Raw genomic sequence first — 13,666 nt, forward strand, 5'->3', positions numbered from 1 at the left:
GCGACCCCTAGAGGATGCAGTGTCTCGTTCCCTACTCAGGGAACCATGGTTACATAAGTAACCTGAGACGTTTTTGTTCAACACAGACCTCATTTCATGTATTTAACCAACAACAAAAAAAACTATTGATTTCAGGCCAGTCGAACCGGAAGTGCTAAAATGCAACTTGTTTACTGGTTTTGGCCTAAAAAAAAATTTTTTACAGTTGTTGATGAACTTCACATTGATTTTTGGGTGTTTTTAGCATTGTAATTAAGCCCTGCAGCTCTCTGGATCTAGAGACTGACATGAGATCTACACAAGATACCAGAGTCTCAACATTGTATTCTCGTGATTGCAGTGTATTCTCGTGATGTGCGGTGTATTCTCGTGATTTGCAGTGTATTCTCGTGATTGTGGTGTATTCTCGTGATTGTGGTGTATTCTCGTGATTGTGGTGGTATTCTCGGGATTTGTGGTGTATTCTCGTGATTGTGACGTGATTGTGGTGTATTCTCGTGATATACTGTGCATTCTCGTGATTTGCGGTGTATTCTCGTGATTTGTGGTGTATTCTCTTGATTTCTGGTGTATTCTCGTGATGTGCGGTGTATTCTCGTGATTTGCGGTGTATTCTCGTGATTGTGGTGTATTCTCGTGATCGCGGTGTATTCTCGTGATTTGCTGTGTATTCTCGAGATATACTGTGTATTCTCGTGATTGCAGTGTATTCTCTTGTTTTGTGGTGTATTCTCGTGATTGTGGTGTATTCTTGTGATTGTGGTGTATTCTCGTGATGTGCGGTGTATTCTCGTGATTTTTAGTGGATTCTCTTGATTTCTGGTGTATTTTCGTGATGTGCGGTGGATTTTCGTGATTGTGGTGTATTCTTGTGATTGCGGTTTATTCTCGTGATTGCGGTGTTTTGTCGTGATTGCGGTGTATTCTCGTGATTGTGGTGTATTCTCGTGATGTGTGGTGTATTCTCATGATTGCAGTGTATTCTCTTGTTTTGTGGTGTATTCTAGTGATTGTGGTGTATTCTTGTGATTGTGGTGTATTCTCGTGATTGCGGTGTATTCTCATGATTGCAGTGTATTCTCGTGATTTGCGGTGTATTCTCGTGATATACTGTGTATTCTCCTGATTTGTGGTGTATTCTTGTGATATACTGTGTATTCTCGTGATTTGGGATTTTGGGTGTATTCTCGGGATTTGTGGTGTATTCTCGTGATTGTGATGTATTCTCATGATTTGTGGTGTATTGTGGTGTATTCTCGTGATTTGTGGTGTATTCTCGTGATTTGTGTGTATTCTCGTGATTGTGGTGTATTCTCGTGATATACTGTGCATTCTCTTGTTTTGTGGTGTTTTCGCGTGATTGTGGTGTATTCTCGTGATTGTGGTGTATTCTCGTGATTGTGGTGTATTCTCGTGATTGTGGTGTATTCTCGTGATCTGTGTATTCTCGTGATTTGTGGTGTATTCTCGTGATTTGTGGTGTATTCTCACGATTGCCGTGTAGTGTATTCTCGTGATATGCGGTGTATTCTCGTGATATACTGTTTATTCTCGTGATTTGTGGTGTATTCTCTTGATTTGTAGGGTATTCTCGTGATATGCGTTGTATTCTCGTGATTTGTGGTGTATTCTCTTGATTTGTGGTGTATTCTCGTGATGTGCGGTATATTCTCGTGATTGCAGTGCATTCTCTTGATTTGTGGAGTATTCTCGTGATATACTGTGTATTCTCTTGATTTGTGGTGTATTCTTGTGATTTGCAGTGTATTCTCGTGATATACTGTGTATTCTCTTAATTTGTGGTGTATTCTTGTGATTTGCAGTGTATTCTCGTGATATACTGTGTATTCTCGTGATTTGTGGTGTATTCTCTTGATTTGTGGTGTATTCTTGTGATTTGCAGTGTATTCTCGTGATATACTGTGCATTCTCTTGTTTTGTGGTGTTTTCGCGTGATTGTGGTGTATTCTCGTGATTGTGGTGTATTCTCGTGATTGTGGTGTATTCTCGGGATTTTGGGTGTATTCTCGGGATTTGTGGTGTATTCTCGTGATTGTGATGTATTCTCATGATTTGTGGTGTATTGTGGTGTATTCTCGTGATTTGTGGTGTATTCTCATGATATGCCGTGTATTCTCGTGATATACTGTGTAGTCTCGTGATTTGTGGTGTATTCTCTTTATTTGTGGTGTATTCTCGTGATTGCAGTGTATTCTCGTGATTTGTGTGTATTCTCGTGATTGCGGTGTATTCTCGTGATTTGCGGTGTATTCTCGTGATATACTGTGCATTCTCGTGATGTGCGGTGTATTCTCGTGATTTTTAGTGGATTCTCTTGATTGGTGTATTCTTGTGATATGCGGTGTATTCTCGTGATATACTGTGCATTCTCGTGATTTGTGGTGTATTCTTGTGATATGCGGCGTATTCTCGTGATATACTGTGTATTCTCGTGATTTGTAGTGTATTCTCTTGATTTGTGGTGTATTCTTGTGATTTGCAGTGTATTCTCGTGATTTGCGGTGTATTCTCGTGATATACTGTGTATTCTCGTGATTTGCGGTGTATTCTCGTGATATACTGTGCATTCTCTTGTTTTGTGGTGTTTTCGCGTGATTGTGGTGTATTATCAAATATTAATAAAGTAATAAGAATGTTCCATAAACATTACTTTAAAAAGTTTTGTCCTAACTTTTAAAAAATCATTAGTGAAAGTTGTGAGAACGTTGTTTTATTACTGAATATTAATTCTCATTAAACCCCATAGATAGTAATATATTTCTGTCATAATGTCTTAGTTTAGTTAAACTGCTTTTATTTTGTTGGTTTGTAGTGAGTTCCTGTGTTTATATTTCAGTGACAGTCACAAACACGAGTCCAAATCGTATTTGAATTTGATTAATCGTACAGGCCTACTTTTGATTCATTAATCCAAAAATTGCCAAATTCAGTGACATTCTAGACTTACTAAACTTGAGCTCTTAAGCTTCTTATTATTCTTCTTATTAAGCTTCTTATTTAGAAAGATCGGTAAAGGACTTGTTTATTAAGACCCTTCCAGAAAACATTCTTTTTTTGTGATATGTAAATAAAAAAAAAATCTTGTGTAATTTTAATCTACTGTGTCTTTCTATTTTATTTAGTTTTATTTATTGCATTAATACAGCTCTTATGTAACTGGTAGAAAGCGTACAACACAGATCTTGAGAATCTATGATCTTCATCTGCTGACACGGCATTAACTTTTTTACTATCTGGCATAACATTTTTTACTATCTACCTTCCATGACATTCCACATTACAGCTATTTTACTCAAATGTCAAATGTCATAGGAAATCATATGATGACGACTGCCTGAGTTTACATCATCATCTAACGGTGTGTGTGAGTGTAAAATAGTTCACTAGTGAATATATACACCCTGCAGCACAAAAGCAGTGTTAAGTCGCTGGGGTATATTTGTAGCAATAGCCAACAATACATTGTAAGGGTCAAAATTATAAAAAAAATTTTATGCCAAAAATCATTAGGATATTAAGTAAAGATCATGTTCCATGAAGATATTTTGTAAATGTCCTACCGTAAATATATCAAAACTTAATTTTTGATTAGTAATATGCATTGCTAAGAACTTCATTTGGACAACTTTAAAGATGATACTGTGTATTCTCGTGATTTGTGGTGTATTCTCTTGATTTGTGGTGTATTCTCGTGATTGCAGTGTATTCTCGTGATTTGCGGTGTATTCTTGTGATTTGCGGTGTATTCTCGTGATTTGTGGTGTTTTCTCGTGATTGTGGTGTATTCTCGTGATTGTGGTGTTTTCTCGTGATTTGTGGTGTTTTCTCGTGATTTGTGGTGTTTTCTCGTGATTTTCTCTGTGACTGTGTCTGTAAGCGTGGGTTCAGGTGGGTCTCGTCTCTGCTGATTAGTGAGGTTTAACTCAGATGAGGGTGAGTGACTGAGAACTAGTCTTTAAAGCATCAGATCCAATTAAGAGCAGCTGTAAGGAAGCTCAGTTCGGCTCGGGCTGTCTGCGTGTCTCTGCTCAAAGTGTTGTTTTGATGGATCAGACGTCACACAGGAGCACAGCGTTTGCGTTTCTCTGCTGAACACTAGAGATTCACAGAGAGTTTGAGTGCGGGTTAAAGCTGATTCAGTGCATTTGTGTTTGTCTGAAGCGCTGTTCATTCATTCTGATCATGATTTGATTTTGAGGCCTCAGTGCTTCTGCTGCAGGTGTAACAGGATCATGAAGCCATCGTTCCTCTTGTGTGTTCATATCGCTGTCATCGTGTGTGTGTGTGTGTGTCACTGTCACTGAGTTTATGAAGCGGATTTATTGTTTTGTTGTTTCTGTCATCTGATGGTCAATCAGCTGATCTACTGTAGAGCCCTGTAAAAGATCCCCGCTCACACATTTAGGTTATAAAAAATATTGTAGGAACATTGTTTTGAAATGTTTCTAAAGCATTTAAATGTCCAGTTTTCTTCCTGTGATTATAATGTTATTTAAAGATTACAAAAACGTTTCTTACAATATTCAACAAACTTTATTTTCATCCAAAATATAACGTTATTTGAATTTTTATTTTTAATATTCTAAGAACAGTTTTCTTATGTACACTGTGTGTCTGACGTCACTGTAGTGTAACTCTGCTGATTTTTAACTCCAGGTCTGTGGTGAGGACTCTCCGTCCGTGTCTAATAAGTGTTTTCCTCTCTGTTGCGTTGATCCCTTGCTCCGTCGCTTGTGTTGATCTGATATGTAGATGTGTGTCTTCTCTTGCCGGCTGGTTTGTGTGGCCAAAGCAGCGTGAGTTATTTATTCAGCGGCGTGTGATGAAGAGCAGATGAACCAGCCGCTGCGTTCAGCCCTTTCCTAGTAAAATCTGACTTTGAGCAGCTCACAGAAACGAGGAGCTCGTCATTTGCTCTTTCATTTGTTTGTGCTGGTCAATATGATGTTAACCAGCTTCTATTTTATTAACACGAGTGTCGTTCTCTTCAAGAGGGGAACAAACATCCTTTACTGGCATTTCAATTACAGGGCAGCTCGTCAAGCACTGCTTTAATTAATTAGAGAGAGTGTGTGTGTGTGTGTGTGTGTGTGTGTGTGTGTGTGTGTGTGTGTGAAACGTGTTGTGTGATAGCTGATATCAGTGTTCACTGCAAAAAATTATTCTCTTACTTAGTGTTTATGTCTTGTTTTCTAGTATAAATATCTAAACATTCTTGAATCAAGATGAATTTACTGTACAAGAAAAATGACTTAAGGTATTATGTCTTGTTTTCTGTAAAAAAAAAAGTTGGTTTTCCTTAAAACAAGCAAAAATATCTGCCAATGGGGCAAGAAAAATAACCTTGTTTAGCCTTTGAATTAAGATTATTTTTCTTACCCCATTGGTAGATATTTTTGCTTGTTTTAAGCAAAAACTTACAATTTTGAATATTTTCAAAAAATATATTTAAAAAAAAACATTGCATAGACTTGCATATGCTATTATAAACAGCTAGTTAAAAATACTAAAATGTAACACTAACAAAAAACTTTCTGCATTTTTACAATTGAAAAAAAATTCTTTATGGAGCAATGCACTGAAATTGTTTTGCCTGAAACAGCAATTTTCAGTTTCGACTGAAATAGTTTTAGGGCCAAAATCATTGACTGAAAGAGTTTACTACAAGCTACAGCACCAAATAAACATCAGAAAAATCAGAAAAACTAACTGAAATGAATCATGTAATCAATCAATCAATCAATCAATCAGTGATTCAACCACAGAAAGACATCAATAAAACAGCTTGAGATCAATAATGTCACGTAACATCACATTTACCTCAGAAATCACAATCAATGTCCATAAACTAAAAAAGTAACTCTAGAGAGGAGCATTTTGATAAATATATGGACTATATTACATATTCATGATATTTTTTCTTATCCTGTGGTTCGATATTTAATGTATGTTTGAATAAATCCGTCAAGAAAACAAGTTTTTATTAATGCCACTGTTTGAATGTTTATATTTCATCAACAAATTGGAGTACAAACCTAATTGTGTTATTAAAACCATGACGTAAAAACTGCCTTATGTGCAATTTAAATGTTTGAACGTTAAATTAAATTGAGACGATGCAAATTGTTGCAAAGCAGCTTTACAGAAAATTGAAGTTTCTACATTATATTTAGTAATAGCTTATCAGTGGTGACTGTCTCAAGTTGATGTCCATATGGCAGAAATGTACAGTAAAAATTAGTTAATGTCATGTAATCAAACAGACGGTGAACACTATTACTTATACTTATAGCAAAGTTTGGTAGCTTTGTATGTTGTTTGAGGGTTGGCATCATCTGCGGTCCTCTTCAGCCCAGAATTTTCATTTTGGTGCATCACTAGATTTTTCAGGTTTAGTTCATGTCTTGGTACAAACACCAAGGTTTCTCATATGATCTTATTACATGCTGTGTGTGTCATTCAGTTATGGCTGAAACTCATCTAGTAGCTCGCAGAAACACAAGAACCTGGGAGAAAATAAACGTGCTTCAGTCTTTCTCTACTTAAATGCATAAGCATTAGGTCATGGGTTCGATTCCCAGCGAATGCATGAACCCAAAGATGTGTAGCTTGAATGCAGTGCGAGTCGCTGCGAATAAAAGCATCTGCCAGATGCATGAATGTAAAGCGTGAGGTTTGATCGCGTGAGCCACACACATGTTTTTCTCCCGTGCAGCAGGATCTGGCTCTGATCTGCAGTGATTTGTGGGTAATTTGTTGCACAAGGAAACTCATGCGTCCCTGAGAGCATGCGAGGTCAGAGGTCAGCGTGTAAATCAGTCCGTCTCATCGCTGAGCTCTTTCTCTTACAGGCTGAGGTTCATGTCAGCAGTTCTCTCAGTTTACCCACGATGCTCAGCGGCGCGATCGATCTCTGACGCATGCTCCGCTTGGCCAATTAAAGCGATCTGCTGATTAGGTGTGTGTGTGTGTGTGTTTCTGCAGGCTGAAGTTCAGAAGTGATCGAGCGGAGCGGCAGGACTCAAACATGCGGTCGCAGGCCTTGTTGCTGTATTTCACGGTGCTGCAGACGGCCGGAGCCGCTTTCCCAGAAGACACAGAGCCAATCAGTATTTCACACAGCAACTGTGAGTAACTGCATCTCACCTCCTCGCTCCGTCTTGTCTTGTTCTCACAGCAGCTCTGGGAAATGTGATCCTGGTGGCCAGAGAAACTGTAAATGCTGTCAAGAGTCGGCGAGACTTCAGAGATCCTCTTTTGTTTTGCCTGTCAGGATGAAAGACTTACAAACACACACACACACACACACTCGCACACACACACACACACACACACACACGCACACTCGCGCCACACGCACACTCGCGCACACACACACACACACACACACAGACACTCACACACACACACTAAGTCTCACTTAAAGACCCCTGAAATGCACTGTTTCGTATTTCCTTTTAAAACAGCAAGTTCTTGTTTTGTATTCAAAAGGCTTTAATTTTTCTTTCTGTCATGAAACACGATTGGCTGTTTTGCTGTTATGTTCTCACTCTAGTGCAGAGTTTCCCAAGTTGATAAAAAGCTAATAATGAATTAAGGCCAGACACTACAGGCAAAACCAGCGTGTTTTCATGCACTGGCCAGTTTTGAGGTCTATTTTGCTTCCTTATCATGTCTCTTCTTTCAGACTAGTGGAAAGAAAACATCCAAAACACACATTTAAGTGTTTATTTTATTGCACTTTATCTCATTTGCATCTTTCATATCTGTAAAGAGTTCTTTCTCTTACAAACAACAAGCTTTACAGTTTTACCCCTCTCTGTATTCTGAAGGTTTGTTCATATTTCATTCACACTGATTTCTACAACATTTCACTCCTAAAACATGGTGTAAATGTGTTTGTTTTCTGTCTGTTGACAGTATTTTCTGATTCATGGAGTGATAAATCAAAGTAGAATTATGGACTTTATCCAAAGTTCAGATTTATTGTCTTGAAATGAATGCAAATTAGTGCATATTTAATTAGAAGATGCTTCATTTGCATATTTAAACATAACATCTCAGAAAACTTGTGATTACATTTTTTTTCCCAGTTCTTAATGTACTCAATCAACTAGGGAAGTACGATAATGTCTATTATTTTTAAGATTAAATGAAAATTTTTACCCTTATTCACCTGTGGTGTCTTGCCTTAAATCGTCCAAATGCAAAATTAAAAGAAATGTAATATCAATTAAAATAAAGCATTTACTAAAAAGATGAAACATTTTGTTTAGCTGCATATCATGTGATTCTTGGCGACATCAGAGAGCCGTGAACATGTGAATGTGTTGATAAATGATTAAAATATTAACTTTATAACTCATCCTGATGGCTCAGTGATGTCATCAGTATTTCGGCCTGTTTTCCTGAACGACTGTAGCTCTGCTGAAGGTTTATTGTCCCGTGTGGATTTCACAGGCTCTTTAATGAACTGATGCTCTGCTGAACGAGTGTGAATCAAACTCTGTTCCTCTTCCCGTCAGATACCAAACAATATCCAGCGTTCGTGGGACACAAACCGGGAAGGAACAACACACAGCGGCACAAACTGGACATTCAGCTGATCGTCATCATGAACCACACGCTCTATGTGGCCGCCAGGTGAGTTTGCTATTAAAGATCGGCCCTGTGTTTAGCAGAGACTGGGAAAGCGCAGATTGAGCAGATCGTTGGCATGGTAACCAGCAGCCCATTCACAGCATATGGACAAGAAGCAGCAGATGTTCAGAGTCAGAGAGCCAGCGGCCGTGAGAATCAGAGCTTTACACACATACTTGACAAGTTTTATGTTTATCTGGGTTTCTTAATATGCCCTTCCATGAATTAAGTCCTTAAATCAGAGCAGAAAATCTTAAAATCATAAAGACGTGGCGTTAAATGTTGCATGAACTGCAAAGCATGAATATCTTCTTCAGTATTCCTGTCTTGTTTTCCAGAACAAATATCTAAACATCCTGAAATCAAGACACATTTACTGCAGATGCAGAATGAAGATATGAAGTCTTGTTTTCTGCAAAATTACATAAACCTGAAATAAAATAAACTTAAATAAAAAAACAGTACTGAAATAAAAATGCCATAGATATTTATAGAATATTATATTATATAAACACACAAAGAAATTACTTTTAACTCAAATTTAAATGAAAACGTAATATAAAAATAAAAACTAATACAAATATTAATGAAAATTAATAAACATTTTTAAAAATAAAACAAAAAATTAATAAAAACTGTAATAGTATCTCTGATATAAATTAACACTGGTTAGAAGTTGTATTTTCAAAGTTTGTGAAAATGTGTTGCTTATTCAACTTAGAGAACGTATTTTTTTTTGTTTTTTTTTCATTAAGTGTCTTAAAAAGTCTTAAATTTACCTTCATAAATCCTGCAGAAACCCTGATTTATGTTTTCACAAAAGGACCTTCTAAATTAAAATTATTTTCAGGTCTTCTGATTGTTCTGAATGTGTGTGAATGTTGTGTTTCTGCCACCTGAACTAATAATCATAAGATCTCTTTATTAATTGAATAGTGCTTTAGCTGTTTTGGGTGTGTATGTGAATGATCTGAGATCTTATTTCTCTTGATAAACACTGGCATGTTCTTTGGCCAGAGATACAGAGCGTCACACATGATCACACTCTGATTGATTGGTTGCTGTAGGCTCCGCCCCCTCTCTCCACTAATGAAAATGCTGGAGCTCTGATTGATTGATAGCTAGAGTCTCCGCCCACTCAATCCTCCGCCGGTCAGATCTCTGATTACAAGAGGTTTGAAAGCTCTAGCGGTGGATCAGTGTTTTGCTGATGGTCAGATCACAGCTCTTTTGTTTTCTTCTGTGCAGTTTAGAAAAAACAATGTTTTCTGCTTTCAGCTCCTCTGGGCTTTCTGGTGTTTTGTGGCTTTAATTAGGCCTGTAGTGGCTGATGTGACTCAGCACCGCTGTAAAAAGAGTTTTCTTTGGAGTTTTTCTTCAGTTTGTTTTGTTTCTTGAAACCTCAGTGCAGCTCAACAAAATCTAGTGATGAAAATACAGCAGGACAGAGAGAAAGAGGAAGGACAGTTCTGATCAGTGACCGGTTGCAAAAGGAATTCAGTTAAATCGCTCTAATTTGAATCCAGAAAATAAGACAGATTAACTCTTAGCTAACTGCTAGTTAGTCAAACTAGTTCTTAAGACTGTGTTTGTGTAACTGGACCCTGGTGATGTGAATATAAAACACACGGTCAGAAACATTTAAATACAGGAGAGCTGATCTGATCTAAAGCTGCATGATCCACACTGATCTGCTGTATATTAATTATGGATTTAGACGATATTGCAGTGGACATGATATGAAGCTCACACACAAACAGGACAATAACGTTTTCTGAACAGCACTTCTTGTAGGATTGTGCATGCTCTTAATTCCTCTGGTATCTATGCATCTGCATTTCACTCTTTGTAACTGATATGACATATAGATGTATTTATGTCAAAGTCTGCTTTATTGTCAATTCTGCCACGTGTACAGCACATACACAGAGAGAATTGAAATTGCGTTACTCTCAGACCCTTGGTGCATACAGGTAACACTAACAGTAGAACGTGAAAATATAGATACAATATATAAAATACAAACTATACAGATATACAAATGAGGACATGTAAAAAAAGATAGAGTGGCACAAGGCAGATAGAGTGCAAACCAGTGAAATAAACAAACTGCAGATATGAGTGTAGTGCAAAAAGAGCTTATCAGTCTGTTTAAAGTGACAAAGAGCTCAGAGAGCAGTCTTTATTTAAAGTGCATTTATGTATGTATTTTAATGTATGTTGTTATTATTGTTGATGAGCTCACCAATCAAATTCTGAACAACTAGGTTATGTCAATCAATCAATCAATCAATCAATCAATCGTCATGTGACTTTGCGCTATGAGACGGAATAACTTGACTAACCAGCAAACCGATCTCGTTGCACAGCATCTGAAATTTTGTTCTGGTCGTTCTGAAATGCATGAGCAAAATCTGTCATCAAAGTATTTCTGTATAATTGTCTTACACGACTGCATTCCCAAACAGCAAAAATCCACCTCCGAAAGCATTGACAGCATTTATTGTGTTTCGTCTGCTCGCTCTTGAGCCGCAAGTCATTTATTATATATGAAAATTATTATATTCAGTGGCTTCTCCTAGTTTTCTTAGTGATATATAGTGCCAGTTTATCAGGAAGTGATGATTTTGTTCTCTTTGACTCGTTAGATGGAAGCGGTGCTTTATTCGCAAATGTTTTATGCGATATTCTAGTTTTGCACAATTCGAATCTTTGGATGGAAACACAGCTAGTGTGTGATGTGAAGCACACACACTCTCTCTCTCTCTCTCTCTCACACACACACACCAAAGCCCCCCGTCATGAGAACAGAGAAACACTGCTCCACTGACCCCAGAACAGCTGAGAAACTCCAGAAGGTTCTGGAGCCACGTTTGAGGCCTCATGTGTGATGGAGGGCGGAGCTTCGGTGGAGGATTGACAGGTGTGAGACGCATACTAATGAGCTCCTTTCTCTGCGAACACGGAGTGAGAGAGTTTGACAAAAGGCCACCAGATGGACGTGGCCGGCCCGCATGAGAAGCACATTCCTGCGCACAAAGAGCCTCTGTTGAGCTCTGGACGATCGGCTCAAACCTGCACTCAGTAAAACACATCAAACGTGAGAGGGGTTGTGTGTTCAGTTCGTTTTTAGCAGATACGCATGCTTGAATGTGATGGATTATTCCCTTTCTTTCCTTTGGAGAAACCTGGAGAAACCTGGAGCTTTTTGTCTAATCAGATGAAGTCTAGTCAGTCGTGTGTATTTCTATAGTGCTTTATACAATACAGATTGACAGAGATAAACAGGAAAATAACAGAATCGATTATGGAAACTCGTAGGGCTTGAAATTGGTCATTGTAACAGAATTACAACAAAATGTTCTATGCCGGCGCAGTCCAATCAGCAACGACAACCAATGGCAAAAACAGTGAAAACAACACATTTCAATCATTTAAATCCAAATCTGCATGATAAATCACATTTGAATTGTGATCATGGTTTCTGCTTCTTTGGAAGAACCTTTAACTCTAATATTAAAACGGAAGAACCTGACTTTATCCAGTGTTCAGATTTATGTGCTGGAAATTTGTGCAAATGAGTGCATATTAAATTAGATATTGCCTCGTTTGCATATTTAAAATTAACACTTCAAAATCAAGTCGACAATATCGCTGGATATTAAGTGTCCCCAACTAAGCAAGCCAGAGGAACCAAAACTCCATCGGTCACATTGTCTTTATTAAAGAAATAGAATAAGTATCATGCTAAACTATCTGGTTATGGAAAGTTTACAGATATTGTCTCCACTGCACACTCATATCATCTAATGTTTATAATGAACCAAGCAAAATTACAACTGAAATCATTTTCATGCATGGAAAACTGCGGAATCGACGTTTGTGAAAAAAAAAACATTCATGGTAAAATTCCAACTCAAATAAAAATAACTACTATTGTTTATACTAAAACTTTACTTAAGCTTGTCTTCAGACCCAATTGTATCATTCTGAATTGTGAACTGAAGTGAGAACATGCATTATTAACGCCATTCTAGTCCTGCATAGATTCAGGCTTCCTGGTATTCTGTAGCTTATATAAACAGATGATATTAAAGCATCTTCTGTGGACGCTGTAAGCTGTGCTTTATCTCTGCGTTTGGAAGCACAGTTTGACTCATCTGTAGATCGGTGAAGTCATTTTTACAAAAGTCAGATGTTTAGATGGATTTATAATACATGTCTCACTAAACGCTGAAACTTTTCGGTTGTTTTGCATGACAAATAAATAATTTTTCTACGTTTTTCTACATAAAACAGATTATTGGAGTGCGTTTTACGAGAAAATACTATTTCAGTCTTTCTACTTAATAATTTTGTGTTTAATTCAATGTAGTTATTTGTGAAATTTTATTAGCAATTTCTGAATGAAAATAGTTGCTACACCAGATTTTTTCACTATGTATATTGACAAATTAATTTATTTATTTTTAAGTTTCAGACGGATTCCCCAAACTACCTGCAAGTTGCATGAATCTCTAAATGACATATTTTGGCTTCCAAACAGCAAAAATAATTTTGTACCTACGATGATCATGGAACTTAATTATCAAATGTTAAAATACTTAATTTTGTCTTTCGAAAGTTGCATTCAAAATTAATTTGGCTCAGAAATCTGCGGGCCGTGAGTCCATCGCTTTGAGTAGTTAGTGCATCAACATGAGTTTTACATCCGCATTTCATCAGACCTGAAATAAAAGAAACAAACAAGAGTTTGGCAGTAATTACACGCTTGAATGGAATTTCACTAACGAGTGCGGAGCGACACCGTACCTGTGCTGATTGAAATTCATCAGTCAGAAACACAATCGCTGTGTAGCTCAGACGAGCTGATTAATTGACTGAATGAGTGTTTCTGTCCATCACACACACACACACACACACTCACACTCACACACACACTCACTCACACACACACACACTCACTCACACTCACACACACACACACACTCACACTCACACACAC

General features: G+C 37.5%; 1 protein-coding gene across 8 annotated transcripts in view; it reads left to right on the plus strand.

Moving 5' to 3' along the window:
• LOC107663594 (semaphorin-6A-like) overlaps positions 1-13,666 on the plus strand; it is an 84,987-nt gene that overhangs the window by 21,741 nt on the left and 49,580 nt on the right. For all 8 annotated transcript variants that reach the window (XM_016453825.1, XM_016453826.1, XM_016453827.1 and 5 more), the window contains exons 2-3: positions 7,006-7,148; positions 8,547-8,664. In XM_016453825.1, the coding sequence (XP_016309311.1) occupies positions 7,049-7,148; positions 8,547-8,664 (218 nt within the window). In that variant the 5' untranslated portion in view covers positions 7,006-7,048. The remainder of the gene's footprint in view (positions 1-7,005; positions 7,149-8,546; positions 8,665-13,666) is intronic.

The sequence above is a fragment of the Sinocyclocheilus anshuiensis genome, unplaced genomic scaffold, assembly GCF_001515605.1.
Source record: "Sinocyclocheilus anshuiensis isolate Anshui unplaced genomic scaffold, SAMN03320099.WGS_v1.1 scaffold2586, whole genome shotgun sequence".
In the NCBI taxonomy this organism is placed as follows: Eukaryota; Metazoa; Chordata; class Actinopteri; order Cypriniformes; family Cyprinidae; genus Sinocyclocheilus; species Sinocyclocheilus anshuiensis.